The 26909-nt window shown below is 33.3% G+C and overlaps 2 protein-coding genes across 5 annotated transcripts; both read left to right on the plus strand.

Moving 5' to 3' along the window:
• The first annotated feature begins 318 nt into the window (after positions 1-318).
• LOC148285157 (CLIP domain-containing serine protease B4-like) lies at positions 319-21669 on the plus strand. Of its 4 annotated transcripts, none has more exons than XR_015822821.1 (11): positions 324-445; positions 4016-4073; positions 4800-5014; positions 7426-7471; positions 8952-9148; positions 11938-12141; positions 13173-13334; positions 15569-15693; positions 16719-16898; positions 18176-18364; positions 21378-21514. XR_015822821.1 is itself a non-coding variant. In XM_088229602.1 (11 exons), exons 1-11 carry the CDS (start codon positions 412-414, stop codon positions 21587-21589), a joined length of 1593 nt encoding a protein of 530 aa, XP_088085728.1. In that variant the 5' UTR covers positions 327-411; the 3' UTR covers positions 21590-21669. The 4 variants fall into 4 exon arrangements, 3 of the variants coding, with proteins under 3 accessions (XP_088085737.1, XP_088085747.1, XP_088085728.1); XM_088229602.1 differs by having other exon boundaries at positions 327-445; positions 18205-18364; positions 21378-21669; XM_088229611.1 differs by lacking the exon at positions 18176-18364 and having other exon boundaries at positions 319-445; positions 21378-21669.
• Positions 21670-22892: 1223 nt separating this feature from the next.
• Positions 22893-26756, plus strand: LOC148285158 (uncharacterized). The gene is made up of 3 exons (XM_088229647.1): positions 22893-23217; positions 24027-24243; positions 25206-26756. The coding sequence occupies exons 1-3, from the start codon at positions 23047-23049 to the stop codon at positions 25676-25678; spliced, it is 861 nt and encodes a 286-aa protein (XP_088085773.1). The 5' UTR covers positions 22893-23046; the 3' UTR covers positions 25679-26756.
• The last annotated feature ends 153 nt before the right edge of the window (positions 26757-26909 follow it).

Consider the following 26909-nt stretch of genomic DNA (forward strand, 5'->3'; position numbering starts at 1 on the left):
TTTATTTGTGAGAATCTGACATTCAAATTATTGGGTTTGTTGCAAACATGGCAACCTCTACTCGAGTATTGCAAAGTTGGCAATCTCCAAAATTGAATGAATGATTTCACTACCATTTCTTGACATATTCATAATAAAAATAAAATATTAACTGGTTATAATAAAAATTTGAAATGTAAAAAAATAAAAGGGTAACACTATTATTGTATCAGTTTTTTTTGTGATTTGCTCAAAATAAAGAGTTGTGTATGTTGACAGGTTTTGCAGAAAGTACACTCATATGTAATTTAAATGACTTAACTCACTCGTCCACGAGGCTTTATTTAGATAGATCACCAGATCACAGAGGAAAATATTTTTCATTTAACGTTTAATGAAAGTGTAACCACAGCAAAGAGTAACAGTTAAACCATGTATCCTGTACAGTTCCTAATCTTTTTAATTCGTAAGTGCACTTGTAATTATTTATTTTCCATTTTAAGTTCACAACTTTTCAAAAACTAGGCATAGTCCTTAAAATATAACTTGATTAGAATGACAGCTGTCAAACTAATTTCATTAGTGATGGGAAATTACTGATCACTGATCAAATCGATTTTATCAGTTATTTCATGCAATCATGAAACTCTGTTTCCGAAAATTTATATGAAAAACGCAAAAACAAGGCTATTTTAGTGTGTTTAACACAATTATTCACCAAAAAATTAGACATTCATACTTTTTTCATGAACAACATCAAATGAATTATTTTTTTATTTGATTAATTTACATCGATCAATTTGTCTCATCTCCAACGTTTTTGCAAAATGGTGTAACCTTGTAAGAACGTCGTTAATAATTAGGTTTATTTTAGTTTTTTTTAAATTTTAAAGCTGATGTATATATTTATGTTGATTTATGCGTTAAGCATTATATTAAAAAAATAAATCAACACGCCAGATACGAATGATTTTTCGTGTGTCAATACAAATAACTCCTTAGACGTTACTACAAAGTTATGTCGTCACTTTTTCTGACAACTGTCATTCTATTCAATACGCACCGTAAAATTAATACTCGCGTATTATTCTCCCCTCCCTTTTAAGCAAGTGTCTGTTTTTTTGTGCCAACTGAACCCACGGTAGTATCCGGGTCTGGTTGTAGATTTTCATTAATTGATTCGTGTCGTATTTGTGTATTTGTATTAGATTTTTTTCTAATTGCATAAACAGGAAAAATAAATTTGAAAAAAAGAAATAACAAATAAATGTTTATATTTATTTACAATTCATATATTTTAATAAAAGATAACAACAGTTATATAAAAAGAGGTAAATCTTCAAGTCGATACGTAATAGTTTATCCCTAATTAAACTCAAACAACTAAATTATATTTTATGTAACTCAATTATAACTTATGGCATAATAGGATGGGGAGGCACTAATAAATCAATATTAAAACCTCTCGAATCTGCTAAAAAATCGATTATCAAGATATTTTTAAAGCCCTTCAGGTACCCCAGCATCAAGTTGTTCGAGGAATTAGAGATCTTAGATGTAAGGCAATTATATCTCTAGAATAATAACGTTTGTGAAAGCAAATAATTCTGCCAAATCCCCAAAAGAATACTTCCACAGTACCAAATGTCAAAGTAGAGGAAGGGTCTTGGGGTCTACCGCAAACTCTAGTTTCTGGACCCCAAAATATTCAATATGTTTCCCGAACATTGCAAAACCATGGCCTGGATTCAACTAAATAAATTTGTAAAAAGTTGGTTACTGGGTTTTACAATTAGGTAGGAAAAAATCGGAAAATTTACTCAAAAACATTCTAAAATAATAAATGGTATAAATCAATATAGTATAACTGTAAAATTAATCAACTAGTCGGTGATCTTATTTTTGTTTATTTTGCATAAAAATGTCTGCCTTAAAACAGGTTGTACCTAGTTAGGCAGACTAGACATAATCCAGAGAAATCTATTACCTAAGTATGTATGTAGTAGATATAAAAATATTATTTACGTTTTGCCTTATTTCTATGCAAAAAACAATTTCTGCAATACAGTAAAATAATATGTTTATCAAAGCGGGTTTTCCAATATTACATTTTAAAAAGTTATATATCTTGGAAAAAACTTGCTATCAAATAAATGAACATTAATAGTTTGTGGATTTTCCCACTTTGTAAGATACTAAAATAAGTTCAGGGGTCAGTAAGTTTATTACATCAATATTTAGTGTTTGTTACAATATAACAGTAATGAACAGACTGAATGAAGAACAACATTGATATATATTTTATTCTTTATTCGGATAAACAACAAATACATTTATCATATTTAAAAAAACAAAACAAATAGCGAATAAGCCAATTACAGGTTTCCACAAGTAGCACCACAGTAAGTTCTACTACTTTGACATGAGTCTCTTTCGTGTATTTTTTTTCTTTTTTATAATATGTACGTATTGAATATATTTTTGTAATGTATTTGGTATATTTAAAATAAATTAATTGAATTGAAAGTTGAAATATATTCACAAACATAAAATAAACAATCAGGTCCAATCGCTGGTTTCCATATTAAGAAAGCTGTGTCATGTATTCTGCTCAGTCAGGAACATCTTAGAGATTAGTACTCTAAGACTTGTGTATTTTACTGTTTTCCAGTCTGTAGCAGTCTATGGTATAGTGGGCTGGGGAGGTTGCACGGCGTATATCGTGAACCCGCTATTAAATGTACAAAAATTTATACTTAGGGTGATGCTTCGATGTCCCCCCACTTTCTTATCTGAGACATTGTTCCAATTCATGAAGGTACTGGATATTAGACATTTAAAAAAAAAGGCATCGACACATTTCTGGTCATACCGTTACAAGAGTAGATCCCAGCAGAATGCTCGTACGAGGGTTTCCTGTAATTTGAATGATTTAATTCCAAAAACACTTACGACTCGCTCAGAGGAATTTCTCTTTTGTGGCCCCAAGAGTGTTCAATGTCCCCGATGAATATATTAAGTTCTTAAAAAAGAAAGCCATTTTCAGAGTGTACAAGTCTAGATTTTGTCTAAGGTCTAAGAGAAGAGACTATTGCAGGAGACTGCTGCGAGATATTGCATAGATTTATATTCTATTAAGCGTGTTGTCCAGATGTTTATTGAAATATATGTATGTTTTTAATATGATAATATTAAATTTTTATTTTTGCGATTATTTAATTATGTACGTGCTTCCACTTTCCATTATGTTGTATCCCAAACTCAACAGAGGGCCCTTGGCCTCATAGTGTTTGGGATACGTTATTGTTTTTTTTTTGAAAAAAAAAAAAAAATTAAATTAATTTGCAAGTTAAGAAATGTTAGTAATTCAGAAACCGCAAATAAAATATGTAAAAATAATAAATAATAATAATAAAGTAAATAAAAGTTAAAAAAAATATATAATAATAAATTAAAATAGAATATATGTAAAATAAAAATTACATTTACAAATATCTTAAAAAAATAAGAAAACAAGAATAAAAAAACTACTTATGTAATAATATCGATGAAGGTACAAAACACAAACATGAATATACATTGTTACTGACGTACTCATATAATTATACGTTGTATAAGTTATCTTCTATATTTAGTATAGGAGAGATGAAAACTGAGTTTTTGTGATTATGGCTCTGAAAGAGACACCAAATAGCAAAAAGCACACGTGCGAACTGACCAATGTACGAAGATTATCAAACTGTAGAGTAAATGGGAGCCATCTTAGTGTTTTGTGAGGCACCTGCTATTTCTAGCCGCACTCCCAGTTCTTCTTGGAAGCTGACATTTTCCGTAACATATACTCCCAGGTATTTGAAACTCTCGACCCTTCGGATGACTTGGTTCGACAGAGTCAGGAGATTCTGTTCATCAAGGCACAAAGTACTACATGGAACATGGGTTTTTGAAAAATTGATTTATAAACCCATGCATGCGGAGTACCTATTTAACATACTTACAGTGATTTTTGGTAACAGGGATATTATTTTTGTTTCAGTACAAACCGCCCAATGTCATTATGTGACACAGACATCCCCGCCGCTCGTACATTATCGGTAAGCTTAATTATTTTCATTAAGAAATTACGAGTAACTACAAAATCATTCAACTTATATCAGTCTGTTTTTGGTTGGTTAGAGTAGTTAACATATTACAACAGAGATGAAGAATATTTAAGAGAAGGTAATATAGAAGTCTAGGCATCTACAGGGCTTATGACCGGTCACTGGCTGGTTTAAGTGATCACTTTACACACTGTGTAACATTCACCATTCTGCCTATATTTGAACATCTGTATTCTTTCAATTCTTTCATCTGTTGATGTTTGTGAAGTTAAGAGCTGAAACCTTTATTTATGCTGGTGAGATTCATCTAATTGAATTATTTCACCTACATACTAGGCAACGCCTGAAAATGTTATTTTTTTAATTTCTATACTTCTTCATGAACCAGGTGGATTTATCAACAATATTTTGAGTATTAATTTATTTTGAGTATTAATTACTTATTAATTTTAAACGTTTAAAAAAAACTATGATATGTTCCTATTAAACATAGGAACATAATTGTACTTCGCAGAAGAAGTACAGTTTGATTTTTCAAATGAATCTAACATGAAATTATACATTTCAGCCTGAAGGCGTCGTGCGATCTCGTCTTTTTGAGTTTTAGAAGCTTATTTTAGCAAAGCTTCTCTGATAGCTTGTGGATTGTTGCATGCTTTCATATCAGCAGCGTCCACGACGCCGACGGACGGGTGGTCTATTAATTGATGTTTTCAGCCCGCCAAGAGAAGCGACTGGATGCATCCTGCCGGTGTCTCCCGATAACGGGAAGATCGGTTATATTAATGCTCGAGGTGGTTTGAAGGCAGGGGATAAAGTTCCAGAATACACCATGCTGAGGTTGAATTGCCACACCGGCTTCACGGCTTATCCTTCACAAAACGCCATCTGCGAGACCATCGATTGGTCGGAAAACCTGCAATGTGTGAACAGTGAGTTGACATTTAATCTATTTTATATCAAAAGACAAAATAGTCTCTAGAACAGTGGTGTCCAACCGAATTTGCACAGAGAGCTACTTTGAAACCATTGCCATCTTCGCGAACACCGCCTAATTTAACTTCAATCTCTACTGCTTAAGGCTCTTCCTAAATAATTTTTTATTTATTTAACTTTTTGTACATAATGTTATTTGTACATTGGCGACACAAATTTCTTCCAACCAACCAATAAAATAAAAGTTTTATTTTTATAATTCAAGTTACAGAACATATTCAATAGAAAAAAAATATTGAAAAACTAAAGATATATAAAAATAGAAATAAACGTATTTGTTTATAAATTACCTTAAATCAAAACTATTACTCAATGGGAAAAAGTAAAAAAGAGGAAAAAGGAAAGGAGGAGAGATTAAGGAAAATAAAGAAGATGTTTCTTCAGACGTGATTTAAACAGAGATAATGTGGTAACATCTTTGATGGTGGATGGGAGATGATTCCACAGTGGAGCCGCATGGACACTATATGATTTAGAGAAGAAAGAGGAATTGTGGATGGGTATTAAGAGAGTGCCTTGAGAATTAAAACGAAGAGGTAAACCATGAACTGATAAGCGTTGAAATTTTTCACGCAGCCTTAGGACTATGAATTACATTATGTATTCTACTAACTGATATTTATAAATATATACTTAATATTATAAATAATATAAATTTAAACAGTTAGTTAAAATTCATAACAAAGCACATTAGCTTTATATACAGAAAAAATAAATTTATTGTGATATTTGACTGTGCATGCCAAAATCATGTTGTTTTTTACATGCTCGTCAGTCAACATGTTTCTGTATTTGTTTTTTGTATTATTTTTAATTGGGAGAAAGCCTGTTCACATAAATAGATTGAACCAAAAAACGCTTTGACAATTAGTGCAATTAGTCAAAAATTACAACATAAACTTTGCTATTCGATATTAAGTATTCTTCTGTCCATCTTTTTGTTTGCGGGCTTTAAACTAGAATCCTTAAAAAAAAATCATAAATTAGCCACTGATGTAATTGTAGACGAAGAATTAAAACTTGAAAAAAACTGTAAAAGAGCAAGAACACAATACGAAAATATCAGAAAAATATCATATTCAACCTTTTAAAACGAGAAAAGGACAATCGAGACTAATAAACCATGGACTGAAATTATACAATAAATTACCAGACAAAACTAAAGAAAAGACTCAGACAACCTTTACAAAAGATGTTAAAAACATTATTATCAACAGTAGAATGTGAATTTTAAAAGTTAAAATATTTTGTTAAATGTATGTAACCCGTAAGGGATTATCAATAAATTTTTTAAAAATTTAAACAACAAATGTCTCGAACAAGTAGAAGAATTTGTGTATTTGGGAAGCATGTTTTCAAGAGATGGAAGATTAGAAAAATATGTTGAAAGGAGAATGCGGGCAACCTAATGAACCGCGCACTAAGCACAGTAATTGCTAATAAAAATATGTCAATCGAAGCTAAACTGGCAGTGCACAACGGAGTTTTAGTCCCAACACTTATGTATGGAAGTGAAACATGGAACTGGCAGAGGAAGGATGAAAGCCGAAAAAATGCGGTTGAAATGCAATCTCTTAGACGAATGTGTGGGAAATCAATGTATGACAGGGTTACGAATGATGAAATCAGGCGAGAGTGTAAATCTGAGTCAAGTATAATTGATAATTGATAAGGGTCTCTGAGATGGTTTGGTCATGTAAAACTAATAGACGGCTAAGGAATGGTAAAACAAGTATATATGGCGAAAATGAACGGCAACGTGAGATGAGGACAACCATGGAAGACGTGGCATGATCAGATAAACCAAAATCTTAAGTCTGCTCATGTCAAAAACAGACAGATCCGAAGGGCATGTATGACAAGATGTATGAATGTGGAAGAAGCTAGGAATGTATGCCAGGATAGACGTGTGTGGCGGTCCATTCTCTCTGCCTATCCCTTAGGAGAAATGGCATGATGGTAGTAGTAGTAGTTTATTATTTAAAATTTTATGTATGGTGGCAAATACTATCCGATTTTTATTTTGACCGGGACATGAATCACAATAACCACTCATATGCGTTGAAATCGAGAATTTAAACACCAGTCGGCATTTGAAGTCCGTCATTTTTAACGCCAAAATTTACTCCATGGGAGTCGGCTCTTACGATCCAGCTGAAAATTCCGAGTAAAATGGTATACATAACTCAATTTATTTGCAGCCATGAAAACTTTCGTAAAATAAGCGTTTTAATTTAATAAATACACGTAAAAGAATCAAGAATTGATTATTCATTTACGAGTAGTTACATATTTACAAATTTTTGTTTTTTAAACATTTTTATCTCGAAATTGTTATCTGTTTCAGATTTGGAAATCCCGAAAGTGACCTTAAAAAAACCCACTACAAATACGTAAGTAGTTATATGAAATGTTTTTATTTATAACTTGTGAGCTGAACACGGCAATGTTTTGCTATTGCTTGATTTGAGTACTAACTCGTACATTTCATTTATTTATTTTTTCATATTTTTTCCATTATAAACTATAATTGATAATAAAAATAATGTGACCTCACTGGGGTTACCTGTGCTGAGGACACTTAACAAAATACATTTTTTAAAAAATCTTTTTACATTTGAGAATAAACAAAGAAGATTAACTTAAATAACAGAGATAATTAACAAAATGTTCAGACAGTTTTTAACACTACGTATTTATGTTTATAATTAATTAATGTACATCTTTATTATTTATATTACAAAATGCATAATGAAAGAACAAAAACATAAAATAATCTATACATTGGTTTGGGCGAATGAGACAATACATTTTACTTCTACCTAGCTCCATTATTTATTTATTTTGGCCTTTTTGAAAATTTTCTCGTTACATTATAATTGTTTTAATAGATAGTGGAAGTAGGTTATAGATTTGAATAAAATAATACTCAGAATACTTTTGTCAGAAACATTTATAAACATGTATATAGATTATTTGAACATAATCGAATGTTTGATGTCAATTATTGTATTTAGTTAAAATTAGATGTGTACAAATACATTATTATTTTTGTTTTTCGGATTACATAAATTGTGAGGATATGCGGGACCGTGAATTTTAATAAATCGGTAATTAAACATTGTTAATCTATCACTGTCCTGCAGATGCCAGGTTTACTAGTATTGAAGGGCTAGCTGTTCCTAGATATTGCAATAAACACTTCACACTGACACTGCAATACAGTATACCTAAAATATTTAAAATGTTAGCAAACAATATTAAAAATACTGAGTTAAATACAGGAGTGAGTTGTATATTTGATTATTGATCAAAGGAACATTATTTTTTAAAGCTTTCGTAATGTGGAATATTTCCATATTTTTTACTTTTAACCCTTTATTATTTGTATGTAAGATTTTAACTCTTGTATTTTTTTATTAAAGTCACGATTTAAATTGATTTGCAAATTCAGAGAAATTATTATTGTGAAGACACCTCATTTGTTCTTTAACACGAATATCAAAATTTCTTGATGTTCTTCCAACGTAAACGAAGAGACGGGTGCGTCTCGAAACTGGTAGACATAGAAAAGTCGGGAAGTGGTTAAATACAAATATTTAAGAACATTTAATAAAATGTTTGACCACAAAGTCAATGCTTTAATTATGTTTTTTTTTTTTTTAATGGTTGATTATTTAAACATGACTATCTCTTTGTGTTGTTTTTATATTGAATTTCAATAGATGTACAATGTATACCTACATTTGAAATTTAAAAAAATATATTAGGCGCTATCTACAATGGGCATTTGTTTGGGACCCCGTTGTTTCTCAATTTAAAAACAAAAATGTACAAAAATTTAACAACTGAAACGTATTTATTAAACCATAGGTTTGGCTGCGCTCTTCCGGAGAACCCCCTCAACGGAAACTACTCGGTTTCAAATTATGATGAAGAGATAATACCTGGAAATATTGTGACGAATGGGACAGTCATTTGGCCCTATTGTGATGACATGTACGACCCTAATACGGAATTTATCAAATGTAATGGAAACAACAAATGGTCTTCAATACCCATTTGCCACAGTGAGCATAATAATTTTTACAATATTTTCAGTTTGTCCAAATGTTTGTAAACAAAAGACTGAAGCATTAAGATTAACAAATTACAACAGGGATAGAGAACATTTTAGAGAAGGAAATATGGAAGTCTAGGCATTTACAGGGCTTATGATCTGTCATATTGCAATATTGCATATACAAACATCGGGTTGTGGTCCTGTGGCTAGTGTCTCGGACTCACGGACCGAAGGTCTGTGGTTCGAATCCCATTCTACCCCAACTTGATTACATTTTCTAATAGTGAGTTAATTACAACTCGTTGAAAATTGCCCTCAAAATGAAATATTTGGGTAAATTGTAAGAACGCAAATATTTCTTTTTTTTTGAAAATAAAAAATGAAAAAAAAAAATATTGTAATTAATCCAACTGGTCCTTGGACCGTTCCATTTTCCATTTTTCAAACTTCTTCTTGAAGAAGTTTGAAAAATGGAAAATTGATTCCAGGTGTTGCCTAGTATGTGAAATAATTTAATCATATGAATCTCTTCACAACAATAAAGGTTTCAGCTCTGTAACTTCACTAAAGTCAACAGATGGAAGAATCAAAGAAATATTCATGTTCAAACATAGGCAAAATGGTAAGTGTTACACAGAGTGTAAAGTGGCCACTTAAACCAGCCGATGACAGGGCATAAGCCCATTAAATGCCTAGACTTCCATATTCCCTTCTCCAAAACGTTCTCCAACCCTGTTGTAATTTTTTTATAATATTTTTTATTTGATCTTCATGGCGGCCTCCGTGGTGTAGTGGTCAAGGTTCAGGGTTCGATTCCCGGTGAGAACACCAAAATTACATGTGATTTTTCTCAAGTCTGGGTGTTCTGTAATGTAATTCACCACTGTAATTGGGCCTCTTGGCCTGTTGTGGTGCAAAAAAAAACAAAAAATATTAGCATTACATTTTAACGCTTAATATGCATTTACAGTTTACAACATATGCATAAGGGCGGGCATATTGCCTTAAGGCTATTTCTTCCTACCTACCCAAACCGTTCAATTTGAGAAAATCAGTGGTATATTTATTTATTTATTAACGGACACTGTCCACGAACCTTGACTATTTCAGCATAAGAATAATTATCTCTCTTTAGTCCGAGCATCCACGCTATTTTTCGAAGCAAGCGATGTTGGACTGATTCAATGTGATTTATGCGATTGACATAGAATGGAGACCAGACCACGGAGGCATATTCTAGAAGAGGGCGAACAGTTGAGCAATAAAGAGTTTTGATTGTACGGACATTAGTGAAATCAGAGGATTTCTGTTAATGAAGCCAAGTAATTTCAGTGATTTATTTACTGTATTATCTATATGCTCGTTGTATGTCAGTTTATAGTCCAAAACAACTCCTAAATCTCTGATGGACTTAACTACATCAATTTTGGAGTTTTCTAATAGGTACTCGAAGGAAATTGGTTGTTTTGTTCTATGAAATGACATTATTTTGCTTTTTTTTTTTTATGTATATTAACATATTGTTGGTATATTATACAGGGTGTTCTTTAAACCCTGTCACATCCGAAACCATTAAAACAATATTTGCAACAAAGATTTTAAAAAAAAAAAAAAAAAACTAATGGTTGCTTACTTCTGCAGGAGAGAAGTGAGGGGAACGTGGCGTAGTATCAGACTCCCCCCTCGTTTCTCCCCTGCAGAAGTAAACAACCATTCGCTTTTTTTGATATTTTATTTTTTTAAATTTTATTGGTTCTAAAAAAATATTTTTATGTCCCAATATGTCTTCTTGCTCATACTGATCATCGTGGTTTCGGATGTGACAGGGTTTAATGAACACCCTGTATTTTAATTATAAAACAAAATCTTGATAAAGATCCATATTTTTAAAGAAATAAAAATGATCTAAATATTTACCCTATACTATAAAGAGAGGATCTAAAGTTTGAGTTTTTCCTTTCTCCTTCTTTCCTTCCTATCACCTCTCCACTCCTCTCTTCATGGTATAATGTTAATTTTTGTTTGAAATTTTTGTATGCAATTATAAGATTCTGCGTAATTACCTAGAATATGTCCATGTACTATAAATTTTCTCAAACTGAACGGTTTGGGTAGGTAGGAAGAAATTGCCTTATGGCAATATGCCCGCCCTTATATGTATATAAACTGTATATGTGTAACAAATAAATATTATTAACTTTACTGATAAATTATATTTAAAATTATATAAATTCCAATAAATAACCAACAATAACAGTGTAAGTCACTCTCCAAGCACATGAGTTAGTCTCTTTTATTGGAGAGTTAAAGTTGTAACATTTACTAGATGTATAAAAGTAGATTTGTATAGATTAAAAAAACATGAACCATTTATGAAATATATCAATAAATAAAAAAATAAAAAAAATAAACAGGATATCTTTATCAATACAGAAGAATACAATTTTGTGAATGAAATAAAACCAGAATCCCGGACGAGTATTTTCGACTCGATGGCTACTCTCAGGACAAAGTCCCGAAGAGATAATCAATTAGAGAAAAGTCCGCCTCATAGTACTACACTGGTAGGCGTGTGCGCCTACCATGCTCCCAAGTTCGATTCCTGGGAGGGTCAACATGAACTATTTGTTTATAAGGTGGTTTTACACCGCAATATTTCACCATCCCTTAAGCGTTAGACTGATCACCTTACCTTCCTGTAACACATGATCGAGATACGCCGCATGTACTTTTACAATGCAGCGCCCTATAAACCAACAGATGAGGATTAGGGTTTAATGATGAATTTTGTTTCAGAGAAATGTAAAATAAGGATATCCAATTCAGTTAATTACGAGTGCTATACGCCAAATTATAGTACCATTCAGTGTGGAGAATATTCACCCCATGGCACGAAACTTCACCCGGGGTGTAAAGATGGACATTTTCCCACTGAAACACTTTCTGACATGGAGTGCAAATCTGGGCGGTGGACAGGGAAAAAAACCATCTGCAAACCAGGTATCTATCTATTGAACATTTTTTTTCTCTTTAATTTTACAATAGGTATGAATACATAAGTATAAATACAAAAAAAACTATTACATTTACACAAAAAAAATCCCACAACGGCATGGCCTGTGTGCGGGTCATAGAATTAAGAATGGTCCAAAAACCGCATACGCACATCAAACAGAAGGCGACTAAACTACTCTTAAATTAGTAGGTTTACGTTTTTTTAATTATTGTTTTATTAATAACAAATAAAAATACAATATTACAACTAAATACAATGTTACATTAATCAAATAGATATATTTACATTAACATTTCCCATTACGTAAAAGAAATAAATAATTCTTGTGTACATAATGGGGAGTGACGTCTTACAAATGATTATTTTATTTTAATCAATAATATTTTTAGAACAACATAAATCAATGTATGACACGAATGATGAAATCAGGCGAGAGTGTAAATCTGAGTCAAGTATAATTGATAAGATAAGAAAGGGTCACTGAGATGGTTTGGTCACGTAGAACGAATGGACGACGAAAGAATGGTAAAACAAGTATATATGGCGAAAATGAACGGCAACGTGAGACGAGGACGACCGAGGAAGACGTGGCATGATCAGATAAACCAAAATCTTAAGTCTGGTCATGTCAAAAGCAGACAGAACCGAAGGGCATGTATGACAAGATGTATGAATGTTGAAGAGGCTAGGATTGTATGCCAGGATAGACGTGTGTGGCGGTCCATTCTCTCTGCCTACCCCTACGGGGAAATGGCGTGATGGTAGTAGTAGTAGTAGTAGTGTAATTTTGGTTTATTTGTAAATATTGTTTTTTTTGTTGTTAAAATGGCTATTGTTTTATTTTAATAAATAAATAAAAAGAATGTTTTTTTCCGTATGGATGACTTTATTGGCCAGTGGCGTATTATTATTCCACGGCCCCCTCTAAATTCCCCTCCTCCGGGATGAGACCTCATCCACTCCTCAGCGAATGGTCTATTTGTATTTTATGTAAATGGTCCACTTTTACTTTTAGATTGCGGCTATGAAAAGTCATTTGGGATCAGTCATATTGTGAACGGTGTGGTAGCAAAGACCAATTCATTTCCTTGGCACGTCGGTATTTATCAAAAGATTTCTGGAATTTTTAGACAGATCTGCGGAGGAACATTACTGCATACTCACATCGTCATCGGCGGTAATATCCACATACGCATGTATATCTTTATATATATAGTTTCACTGAACTCCTCCTAAACGGCTTAACCGATATACGTGCGGTTTTCAGAGAGATATAGATCTTTGCGCTGTGCGTGTTCGTAGATATTAAAATCTTCAATCTAATATGTTATTAATTGGCGGCCTCCACCGTGTAAGAGCCAAGACGCTTCACTCACACACGGAAGGTTCCGGGTTCGATTCCTGGTGAGAACACAAAAAAATATGATGTGATTTTTCTCAAGCCTGGGTGTTCTGTGATGTAATTCACCACTATAATTGGGCCTCCTGGCCTGTTGCATTCGAGGAGAATGCATTTATAAAAAAATGGAAAGATGCTGTTTTTTGTCTATAATTGAAAAAAATATTTATTTTATGTTTTGGAATTCAACCATAAACAAGTACCTAGGTACCTACTTAAAATCAATATTTGAATATTAACAATTTTTAGTTTTGGAATTTAATCAAAAACCAGTACCTAGGGACCTACTTATCAATGAAAAGTCTTTTTCCAAGGTAATAGCAGGCAAGCCAACGTTCGGGCAGGAAAACGTCTGCCGGGTCCGCTAGAATATATATATATTTATTATAATTATTAATAACAAGTGTAATCGCTAACGCTCGCTTCACGCATAGAGGTTTTCATTTGCGGTGTTAGTAAATATTAGTGTATAACCTATCGAACTAATATTATTACGCATTACTATAAATAATGACTCACCCTACGCATAGTGTAAAACATACCCATAGTTACCGCCTTTGTTTACTTATACCAGTAGCTTAATCACAAATAACTATCGACGTGCTTAAAAACATGGTAAGCATTTGAGCGATCACAATGAACAATAATGAACATGCTTAAATTATCGCAGTCATAAGTCAACGCTGTGTAATCTCCAAGTCAAAGCTCATGTCGGTTTGTTTTTTGTTTTTCTCGTAAATAAATACAGGTCACTGGCGAAAAATCAGCGTTTACTATAAAAAATAACACAATATATTGCATTTGCAAAATAGTAAGGAGTATCTAATACAAAAAATATATAATTAAATTACAATTACTACGGAGACTGCTTTTCTTGACACTTGGCTTGCCGACCGGCGCGCCGGCTAAATGCAATACATAGCATTATAAATAAAAAATAATTAAATGAAAATAGCAGTTTTGGAGTATTTTCCATATTTACACCGGTGAAATTTAAATATGTGATTGCGCAGCAGGATTATATTTTTTCCTATGTACTCGTATTTAAAAAAAAAATTTAATCTAACCATATTCTTACCAGTGCACCCCTATTTGAAAGCAGAGCTTCTCTTACGTGCCACCAGGTGTAGTTTTACATTTAAACTCAATAATTCCTTTAATAGGAAAATAACAGTTTTTTTTATACATTTTTGAAGTGATAAAGGTCTATGAAATACTGTCCAGTAAATTATCTTTTTGATAATTATTAGCAGCATAAAAGATATTTTTAAATTTGTAATTTTGAATTCCCGCAAAAAACGGTCATTCCTTTGGCCACGCCTCTAATACGTCACGATTGATGTTTATTTATTCTTCGCCATTGAATTTTGTTAAGAACATTATCACGAATCTTGACGTCACAACAATCAATGCCAAACATGTCGTATTTTTCTCCGAACGTATTTTTATTGAATTTATTTTTTATAATTATGTATGAAAACATTTTTCAATAACTTTAGAGGCTGCCACAGACAAAGCAAACAATGAACAAAGCTGAAAATTTTAGCATACGTCAGGGGCATGTATACCAACTTAGTTTTAAAAAAATGACAATGACTCTCCAAACCTGCACAATTTAAAAATTCCCGTTATTTTCTGAACACACCATGTAGTAGCCAGGTTCTTTACCTGTACTTGGAGGGCTAGAACTATTCACGGGTATTTGTCATCTTAGATCTTCACAGGTTGCAGTGACGTCAGGAGCTTGTATGGCACTGAACCCCGCCTTGAAGAATAAGAATGAGTGGGAACGAGAGCGAAATACGATTTTTATTGCGTTCGAGTGATATGGATATATGAGAAACGAACGATCTTACGAAACGAAATTGTGACAGAATACGGGCTGTGGTTTCGTTTCACTCACAAAACTATATCCTTCATCCGCTCGAACACGAATAATTTACAAATAAAATAGCAGAATATAAAGAAATGACGTTTGTACATGCTTTTAATGTTTTTTTAATATATTTTAGCGGCTCATTGCTTCTTTAATGAGAATCGTAAAGTCAAATATGATGCAGAGTTTTACCGAGTGGCTGCTGGAAAATATTACAGCACTTGGGACCATCCCCTGGATAGTGGGGTCCAGATTTCTGAGGTGGGTGGCATTTAGATTACTTTGAAAATAAATATATTTCCCTAGTAAAAATGCATAAATTATGCCTATAATTGTGGTAGTGTTGAGGACTCACAGATCAGAGGTCCATGGTTCAAAACCCGCTCTAAAACTTGATTGTCATTTTCCGATTCAAGTTATCCACTTCTCATTTAATAAACTGTAAGAATGCAAATGTTTCTCGATTAAAAATAATTATAAAATTTATCTTAATAGAGACTAAGTAATTATTACTATCTAAACCAAGATGAAGGAATAATTAAGGAATGTGGAAATGTACCCTGTAAATACCCAGACTTCCCTCCTCAAAGAGGTTCTATATATCTGTTAAATATCTTTTAATTTATTTATTAATATTACAATATAATTATTGTGCACAAAATAACACTGGAAAACATACAAGACGACGACATAATATTAGTCAAAAATGCTAACATACACAAATATAATACCAGACAACAATAACACTATCATATTGAAAAAGCAAAGACAAACACAGGACAGTCAAAAATACTACATAATGGACTTAAAATACTACAACGACTTATCTTACTACTTGAAAACTTTTACTGGAGACAAATTTAAAATCAATCTAAAAAAGCACATGATGACGAGACATAAAATGACTAGACAATATTAAATTTCTAATGTAACATTTTGTTAATTATCTCTGTTTATCAAGTCTTCTTTGTTTATTCTCACATGCAAAAATATATTTTTTTAAATGAGTATATTGTAAAGCGTCCTCGGCACAGGTAACCTCAGTGAGGTCACATTATTTTTATTATTTATCGTAGTTTATAATGGAAAAAAAAAAAACTAAGAAATATATATTTTTTTTATTTTAATAAAAAAATTGTTATTTCACGAAATTCAATGGTACCTCCTTTATATATTTTATACCATTTTACGTTTAAATAAAATTGTTTATTGGATTTTTGGTTTGTTTCGTATACCCTTCTACATGGGCACAGTTAAATTATTTGATTATTTTGTTTCATGCACAGGTGAAGAAGATAATTATACCCGAAAAATACAGGGGGGATGAACAGAATCATCAAAACGATATAGCCATACTGGTATTAGAACAGCCTTTCCATTTTCACGACTCGATACATCCGGCTTGCTACGACCTGTCGATGGAGGACCACAATACCTTCGACTTGCGCCACGGCAGCCTCGGAAAGGTAACACCAATGACAATTAATGAATCTGAATTCTTTGAAGAGCAAGTCACTTGGATTACTCTAGTTATTTGTAATAAAAGAGGTAATATTATATTATGACCATATTAGGAGATAACCTTCTCTGTTTTATTTACTCCTGGTAACGCGGCAAGATGAATAGTTGTGCAGATTTTTAGATTTAGATAGATTAGTTGTGCAGATTTAGATGGATGTTTTCGTAAGATTTTGGCACAAAAAGGGGCTTTATATAAAATAACTAGCGGACCCGACAGACATTGTCCTGCCCGAACGTTAGACTTTTCATTGGTGAGTAGGTACTTAGGTACTTGTTTGTGATTAAATTCCAAAACTAAGAAATGTTAATATTCCAATATTAAATTTAAGTAGGTACCTAGGTACTTGTTTATAGTTGAATTCCAAAACATTAAATAATTTATTTTTTTAATGTGGCATTTTTTTTGCAAACGTCAAACAGAGGGGTGTACTTATGTAGGAATACGATTTTAAAAAATGTATTGAATTTAATATTATTTTAGTATTACCAAAAATCCAGTAAAAAGAAATGCTGTTTGTAAACATTCAGACAATTATTTTATACATAAAAAAAACAACATCTTTTAATTTTTTTGTAAATGCATTCTCCTCGGATGCAACCCTGGTAGATCAATGAATAAAATATTTATCATCCATACTTCTTTTTTACATATTGGATTAAAGATTTTAAAAGTGGTGTAGTGGTCAAGACGCTTGACTCACGCACGGAAGGCTCCGGGTTCGATTCCCGGTGAGAACACAAAAATTAAAAATGTGATTTTTCTCAAGCCTGGGTGCTCTTTGATGTAATTCACCACTGTAATTAGGCCTCCTGGGCTGGTATTCCGAACGCGTTTACAGCGCGCTATAATGCGTATTTAGTACGTAAAAACGCGCTATACCGCGCTATAATTTCGTTTGGAATACCAGCCCTGGCCTGTTGTGGTGCAAAAAAAAAAAATATCTACGAACACGCACAGCACAAAGATCTATATTTCTCGGAAAACCGCACGTAAATCGGTTAAGCCGTTTAGAAGGAGTTCAGTGACATCACACGTACAGAGGAATCATATATATAAAGATAGTAAATATACTTTCATTCTGTGGTATATAAAAAAAAGAAATATTCTGGACACAGAGACCGTTTAATTTGAATTTACAAAAAGTACGACGCTCTTGCACTAAAATTAAAAAAATATTGAAATTGCAACTAGTAACGGATAACGTGTCTTTTTTTTAAACAGCTGTATTTGAGACATGATCTGCTCCTCAGGTGGCCGGTTGGGGGTTCACCGAGACCGGCAGAACTTCTGAAGAACTGAGGACCCTAAACTTGCCCGTAGTAAGAATGGAAGATTGTACAGAGGAGTTGAAAAATTATAATTTTAACAGATATTTGACCCTGGACAAGTTTTGCGCGGGGTATCTTAACGGTAAATATAAAATCGCCTGGAGAAATTTTAAGCTCTGTAAGGGACGACGCGTAAATGAACAAATTATTTATTAATTCTCAGTATTCAACAATGTTTTGAGTATGTCCAAATGCTTGCAGACTGGCTGGATTTCCTCCCTAGGGAGTTGTTCATATTTAAATTTGTTGCAACAGAGAAGGAAAACATTTTTGAGAAGGGAATAAACCAGCCAATAAAAGGCCATAAGCCCTGTAAATGTCTAGACTTTCATATCTTCTTTATTTATGCGGGTGAGATTCATCTAATTGAATTATTTCCCCTACATACTGGGCAACGCCTGAAACATTTTCAATTTCTATACTTCTTCATGAAGCAGGAGGATTTATCAACAATATCGCGGTAGGTAAAACAATCGATGCTGTCTTTGTCGAAGATAGTTATCAGGTACGAACAGACCTACATCCATCAGAATTTCTGAGTTATGTATGCGACCACCGATCACCTGGAAAAAGTGAACACCCAAATGAACGTCCCTCCTCCTCCATAATGACTGATCCTAGCATTCGCAGTAAAAAGTTGGTTGGGAATAGCCAAGGATAATATCCACACTCTTTTAGGTACAGATAGCGCAGAAATTTTTTCTGCACTCTCTCCACCATCAAAGAGTATCGAGTCTCATGTGGCGACCAAATAATGGAACTAAACTCCAAACGACTTCTTACCAAGGAATTAAACACCATTATTTATTTATTTTTTATTTATTTAACTTTTTGTACATAATTTTATTTGTACATTGGCGGGCTTATTGCCAAATGGCAATTTCTTCCAACCAACCAATAAAATAAAAGTTTTATTTTTATTATTCAAGTTACAGAACATATTCAATAGAAAAAAAAGATTAAAAATTTAAAGATATATAAAAATAGAAATAAACGTATTTGTTTATAAATTACCTTAAATCGAAACTATTACTCAATGGGAAAAAGGAAAAAAGAGGAAAGAGGAAAGAGAAAAAAGGAAAGGAGGAGAGATTAAGGAAGAGAAAGGAGATGTTTCTTCAGACGTGATTTAAACAGAGATAATGTAGTAACATCTTTGATGGTGGATGGGAGATGATTCCACAGTCGAGCCGCATGGACACTATACGAGTTAGAGAAGAAAGAGGAATTGTGTATGGGTATTAAGAGAGTGCCTTGAGAATGAGAACGAAGAGGTAAACCATGAACTGATAAGCGTTGAAATTTTTCACACAGGTATATAGGAGCGTTAGGACTATGAAGTACATTGAACAGAAGTGAGAGGGAGTGATAGTCTCTCCGCTGTCTAATTTTGAGCCATTTCAGTTGCCTACGATAATCAGAAATGTGGTCATATTTCCTAAGACCAAAAATGTACCTTATGCATGTATTCTGAAGTCGTTCAAGTTTATCGAGTTGCTCACAGCTTAAATCAGTCATGGAAACATCAGCGTAATCTAGAATGGGTAGTAGTAATGCTTGTACAAGAGTGCATTTAGTACTAATGGGTAAGAATTTTTGCAACCTTCTAAGTGAGTGTAGACTGAAAAATATTTTGCGGCTTAATTCATTAGTATGAGCTCGCCAGCAGAGATGTTCATCCATTAGTACTCCTAGATTTTTTACGGATTTCCTGTACTGAATATTGGTACCATTGACAATAAGAGGATTAAGTGAAGGTATGTCTAGCTTACTAAGCAATCTTTGACTACCTGCAAACATAATTTGTGTTTTAGACGGGTTTATTAGTAAACCATACTCTTTTGTCCATGTTGACACGCAATTTAGTGTTTTAGACATCGATTCTATTGCTTTGCTGGTGTTTTCAGGTCTGCAATGAAGGTATAATTGTAAATCATCTGCATAGAGATGATATGAACAATTGAGACAATCTGCAACCATTAGGTGCGGTAAAGGAATGATGATGATGATGACACTGAAATGTCACAAGTTCATGTGAACACGTGAACAACAAACAAATTATAGTGTTGTTATGTTGCTGTGATATCTCCCCGGTTTCCGGGCCAGCCGTGTTTTTCGACATTCTGCGTATTTTGATATTTAGCTGGTAGAAATTAATTAAAATGTTAGAATAACTCACTGACTTGAACTCATCATCATCATTCACTTTCCGCACCAAATGGTGCATAGGGCACTGCATCGGAACACATGATAACTTTTTTCTGTTACATGAAGGTAAGATGATCAGTCTTACGCTTCAGGTACCAGTCCAGGGACTATGAAATATTCTGGTGTGAAAACACCCTTTTAAATAAATATTTTATATCAACCATGTCGGGAATCGAACCCGAGACCTCTTGAATATATTGAATATTGATAATATTTCATTGATTCCAAACTTTCAAAATTTTCCTTCTTTTAAAAAACACGCACTATGCTGGATTCAAACTAAAGATTTGAATTTTTTTTTTTTATGATATAATTTGTTGCCCTTTAAAATAATAAGGAATATTTTTATGTTTTTTTAAATATTTTTTATTTCCTTTTTTAATTACCATAAAAAAAACCATATAATCTTTTACAGAATATTTTATTTTCTCTTTCTTACAACAACAACAACAAACCATCACGCCGTTTCCCCGTAAGGGTAGGCAGAGAGGATAGAACGCCACAACACTCTATCTTTGCATACAGATCTCGCTTCCTCTACATTCATACATCTTCTCATGCACGCGCGCCGATTATTCCGACTTTTGACATGTCCATCTTTAAGTATTTGTTGGATTTGGTCATATCATGTCTATCTCGGTCTTCCTCTTTCTTTTGTTACACAAAAATATTATAACTGTCTATTTATTATAGGAGCAAAAATTCATCAGCATTTTCTTGTATACCTATGAACAGGCTATGCATTTGTGGGATTTTTTAAACTAATTTTAGTATTAATATGTATTTCATTGCTATGTAATTATGCTTTATTTTTTTAATACTCTGTTTTACCTCTAATGTAAATTGTAAAAATAAAAAAAAATGCCCTCATTTGTATTTTTTTGCAGAATCCTCCGTATGTAAAGGAGATAGTGGGGGTGGTCTGGTATTCCCTACTTTGCAGTTTGATGTCAAACTTTGGTATTTACGAGGAATTGTCAGCAACGGACCCCTGGCCGACGATAGAATGTCCTGTCGTTCCAACACTTACACAGCCTTTACCAATGTTTTCTACTTACGAGAATGGATCTTCAAGCAATTCAGACACCTTAATTTATAATGGAAGAAATAAATAGACAATATTGTTTAATACGTGTATTATATTTAAAATATTTTATTGTATGAAATACATCTAATTTAAAATAATATTTTTATTACATCATCATCATCATAAACTTGGCTGCCCTGGTGGGCCTTGGCTGTATCCAGGAGTCCTCTCCACTCTTGTCGATCTGCTGCCCTTCCTCTTCAAACCATCCATCGCATTTTGGACTTTCCTGGTCTTCATTGTCTTTGTGGCAACGAGAGATGGGCGTTTTATGGATTTGTTGTCGTCCATTCTAATTATATGGCAAGCCCCCCTCAAATACCGCACCTTGATGGAGCTGATCACATAGTGCGCTACGTAGATGTCATATAGCTCCCAAATGTAGCAATTTTTATTACGGTTTGAATATATGTTTAGCACCAAATCTTAAATTAGGCGGCCTCCGCAGTGCAGTGGTCAAGACGCTTGACTCACGTACGGAAGGTTCCGGGTTCGATTCCCGGTGAGAACACAAAAATTACAATGCGATTTTTCTCAAGCCTGAGTGTTATGTGATGTAATTCACCACTGTAATTGGGCCTCCTGGCCTGTTGTGGTGCAAAAATAAATGAAAAAAAATAAAAATCATGATTGCCCTTTTTTCCAAAAACATTCGAAAAACTGGCAGCAAAAACTAAGTCCATAATTAGGGAAAAAAAGAAATAATACCAATGAAATTAATAAAATAAAACACCGAGTGCAAAAAGTGCACTTTAAAGTTTTTATAGTAAATAATTTTTAAAAAGTCACTAGAATTTCTAATGAGCTATTCCTTCAGGGATTTTAAAATGTTATTGAACACATAATACTCAGATTCAGATGAACGGGTTTGAGTGAAAAAGAATCCTGGAAAATGGTGACAATGAAAACATTTAAAAAAAAAAAACAAATAAAAAATATCGTTAACAGTAATAATTGCTCTAATCAAATTATACACTTCGATATTACGTAGAAATAAATACAATTATTTACATAATGTTTACCTTTTCTGTATGTGAAATACATGCATCTGCCAGTGTGTATAATAATAAAATAAAAAAAATAGCGCCCGAAACGAATACTGGTCACCTTACTTTCCATGTCAATTGGGTCAAAGTCACGTCAAAGCACTGCTCTATCTACCAGGGTGGTATCCTGAATCACTCCTGATCTACATCTGTGAGGACAAGGAAATGATTTTTTTTTCTTACCCCGTTTATTTAAGTATTTGACCAAGTTGGAAATGCCAACATTTAAAATATTTATAACTGGCAGCACCATATTGTTTTGACGATTTGACGCAATTTGACGTTTGTAAACAGACCTGTCATTTTTAGTCGTCGTTTTTCTTTTTCGTTCTTCGCATCCCCTTCGCACGCTTGTCAAATGTTTAAAAAATGCATTAAAAATATGATTAAGTTAACAATATGTCGACATAGTATGCAATAAGTATGTCCGTGTGCTGTGTCAGGGGTTGCCCCAGCCGATACGTAAATGGGAGTCGGAGAAAAGAAGATATTCGGTTCCATAATTTGCCTCAAGGATTGAGGAATGAACAGCGACGGCAAATGTGGGAACACAACATCGGCAAGAAACTGACTCCCAAGTCTGTTGTGTGTGAGGTTAGTACTTGACTCTCCATTCTCGGTGACGTGTAGCTAGTACACATTGCATTAATAACTTAAATTTCTCCATAAATATAATCAGTTATGGTATTCCTCCGTTATTCATTTTCGTAACAGTTAAATAAATATAATTTCCAAATTATTATTATAATGTGGATGAAAGAGCAGCATGCTTTTGATATCGGCGGTTGACATTTGTGGATTTTTCAACCACTCACTCACTCTCGATAATACTGGTATATTCGGGAGTGAGGGAGACTATTTCACGCGTCACACACGCGAACAGTAAAGTTTCTAATACTTTTCCCCGAAGTCCCAGACTCCCGTCAGTAGCATCCTGACTTTTGTCGCGAGTGAGTTTTTCGCCCACGCTGCGAACATGAACTAATGATTTTTTCATAGGTGCGAAGGTTTTCACGGTCACTATTATCAATATGTTTCTTTTTTGGGTGATACCGTCTGTGTTGGATTTGTTCCGACATTTCGGCTACCATTGCACGAGCTATCTTCACTCAGTTTACCCTGAACTATAAATAATTTAAGCAATTGCCTATGAATATTACATTTTTCCAATTTGAAATCTCTCATTCTTTGCGTGTGTAATGACTACACAGCACCACCACGAGCGGATGTTTTTGGGACAGCAAGGGGAATGTAAATAAGATAATACTTTAATACTTCATTTTACAATGATAATGTGTCAATGTGGATATTAAAATGGCAGGGTAATATTGTTATTGTTATCCATAATCAGTCAGTCCTAAAACTGTAATTTTTTACAGTAATTGTGAGATGTTATGTTACAGAAACATTTTACCGAAGACCAGTACGAACAGAAAAGAGCGGATGGCAAGAAGCCACTTCGCTGGAACGCCGTCCCGACAATATTTCCCTTTAAGAAACTAAAGCGGGAGTATTTGCAGCAGAAGACTACAGAACCGCGAGCCACAACGCCCCAGAAATACAAAGTCCTAGATCATTCTGACCTCAATACTACCATCAGTTTTCCCAGTATACAATTAGGTAACATATCCTTTATGTAAAATTACAGTTATGTACAAATGTGCATTAAAAATAAAAACAAACAGTCAACACAGCCTTGGTATTTGATTTTTGAGTCTGTAGGATTTAGGTTGTTGCGTCCTTAAAATATAGCTTGATTAGAATGACATTTGTCAGAAAAAGTGACTACATAACTTTGTAGTAACGTCTAAGGAGTTATTTATATTGACACACGAAAAATCATTAGTATCTGGCGTGTTACTTTATATTTTTAATACAATGCTTGACACATAAATTGACATAAATATATAAAATCAGCTTTAAACCTAATTATTAATGATGTCCTAACAAGGTTCCATCATTTTACAAAAACGTTAGAGATGTGACAAATTGATCAATGTAAATTGATCGAATAAAAAAAATATTTATCTGATGTTGTTCATAAAGAAAGTATAAATGTCTTTCTTATTTTGGGAATAAAATATAAGGAATATTTTTATGTTTTTTTATATTTTTTATTTCCTTTGAATTACTATTAAAAAAATACCATGTAATCTTTTACAGAATATTTTTCTTATTTATTTCTTATGTTACACAAAAATATTTTAACTGTCTATTTATTATATGAGCAAAAATTCATTAGCATTTTCTTGTATACCCACGAACAGGCCATGCCTTTGTGGGATTTTTTAAAACTATTTTTACTATTAATATGTATTTCATTGCTATGTAACTATCCTTTATTTTTTAATACTCTGTTTTACCTCTTATGTATATTGTAAAAAAAATATAAAAAAATAGAATAAAAAAAATAAATAAATATAATAAAGGTTGTTCAAACTGCGATATTTCATCTTTCCTGGACTGGCGCCTGAAGCGTAAGACTGATCACCTTACCTTTGTGCAAGAGGTCATTGAAATACACTGCATTCGGTTTACAAATGTGTGTGTGACGTAATTTAATATTTCTCTTTTTTTTCTAGTTCCTAATTTTTCGATTCCGATGGATTCCCCCGCCGGTGCGAAGGCGGACGCTCCCCGAGGATTCGTACCGATCGCTCCCAAACTAGAGCCGAAGCTGCGGAATGCCGTTGCGCTGATTCCCATACAAACCGTGATGGGCAACGATAGAGTATCCGAAGTCTTGCAAAGATTTCAAGAAGAACTCAAAGTTTGTAAAAAGAAACTAGCCGCAACGACGGAAAGAGTAAAGTCCTTAGAAAATAAGATAGAAAAAATCGACGAGACATTGAAAAGCGTTTTTAATAACGATCAGCTGAAATTCATGGGGAGCTCCAAAGACGAAGACTTCGCATGGAGTAACGAAACAATAGACAAAGCTTCCGAACTGTATTTAGTTTGCGGCGCGGACGGCTACGAAGTCATTCTCAGTCACGACCTGCCGTACCCTCCGCTACAAGTCTTGATGGTTTCTAAGCCCGAGTTATTTAGCTAAATAATATCCTCAGATCATGATCGGTCTGAATTTTTTCTTTAAATGCGCAATGCGGGTGCTTGCTCGGTGAAGATTGAGAACTTAGCGGACAATCATTGCCAGTATGGGACTAGTCAAAATGAAAATCCCGCTCTTGATCTAGACTACATACAATAGTCATTCATAAATGTTTGTCATGTGTTATGGTTACAGGCCTAAAAGGGTCTTCACCACGGCTGTAAATTGAGGTACCGACAACCATAAGAACTTGATTAAAATGAGTTATAAATTATTATTTATTTATTCATATTTTTTCTCTTACAAACTATGTATAATTAATAATAAAAATAATGTGACCTCACTGGGGTTAACCGTGCCGAGGACACTTAACAATGTACTTTTAAAAAAATATTTTTACATTAGAGAATAAACAAAGAAGACTAACTTAAATAACAGAGATAATTAACAAAATGTTCAGACAGTTTTAAACACTTTGATTTATGTTTATGATTAATCTATGTACATCTATATTATTTATGTTACAAAACGCACAATGAAAGAACAAAAACGTAACATAAGCTATACACTTGTGGAGCAGTTTATTCAATAAAGCAGAAAGATTATCATCATTGGCCTTCCATGACGGCGGGAGCCCGCAGGTGTTGAGAAAAGGCATCTTGGATTTAGGTTCTCTTGAGGCATGCACAGCACGTGTCCAAGCCCCGAGGTGCTCATTATAGAAGGCTGCTGCGCCCGTTCTCCAACTTCAATGTTAGTTAGGAAATCGAACCACCTTATGCTTAATATTCCCTCAAGCACTTACTCTACAAAATCAGGTGTTTTGAGCTTTGGTAAGGCGCCAAGATAAATATAGAAACAGCACATAGCCAATAAAAAAAAATGTCAACGGGGGGTTAGATTTTTTACTGTATATGCACTCTGTAGCTGCGAGACATGCTAAAATCTGCTGTTAAAATGGAGTTCCGTGATAGGCCTCATATGGAGTCAATAAAAAACATTTTTTCAAATGCCAAAGTTTATTTAATATTTTATATTTTACATACATATCTATGTAACAATAAAAAATAAATCTTGTTTATGTCCTCTTTTATTCTACACCTATTATAATATAATGTAATAACTTTTTAAAATATTAAAAAATAAGGATCATTACGAGGGTCGTTTGACGGAAAGCTAGCCTAAATAAGAAAACGCACAATATTTGTTGTTTTTATCATTTATTTTTCAACGT

Source organism: Micrasema longulum, unplaced genomic scaffold (genome assembly GCF_059751315.1).
Source record: "Micrasema longulum isolate JH-2025_06_02 unplaced genomic scaffold, ASM5975131v1 h1tg000054l, whole genome shotgun sequence".
In the NCBI taxonomy this organism is placed as follows: Eukaryota; Metazoa; Arthropoda; class Insecta; order Trichoptera; family Brachycentridae; genus Micrasema; species Micrasema longulum.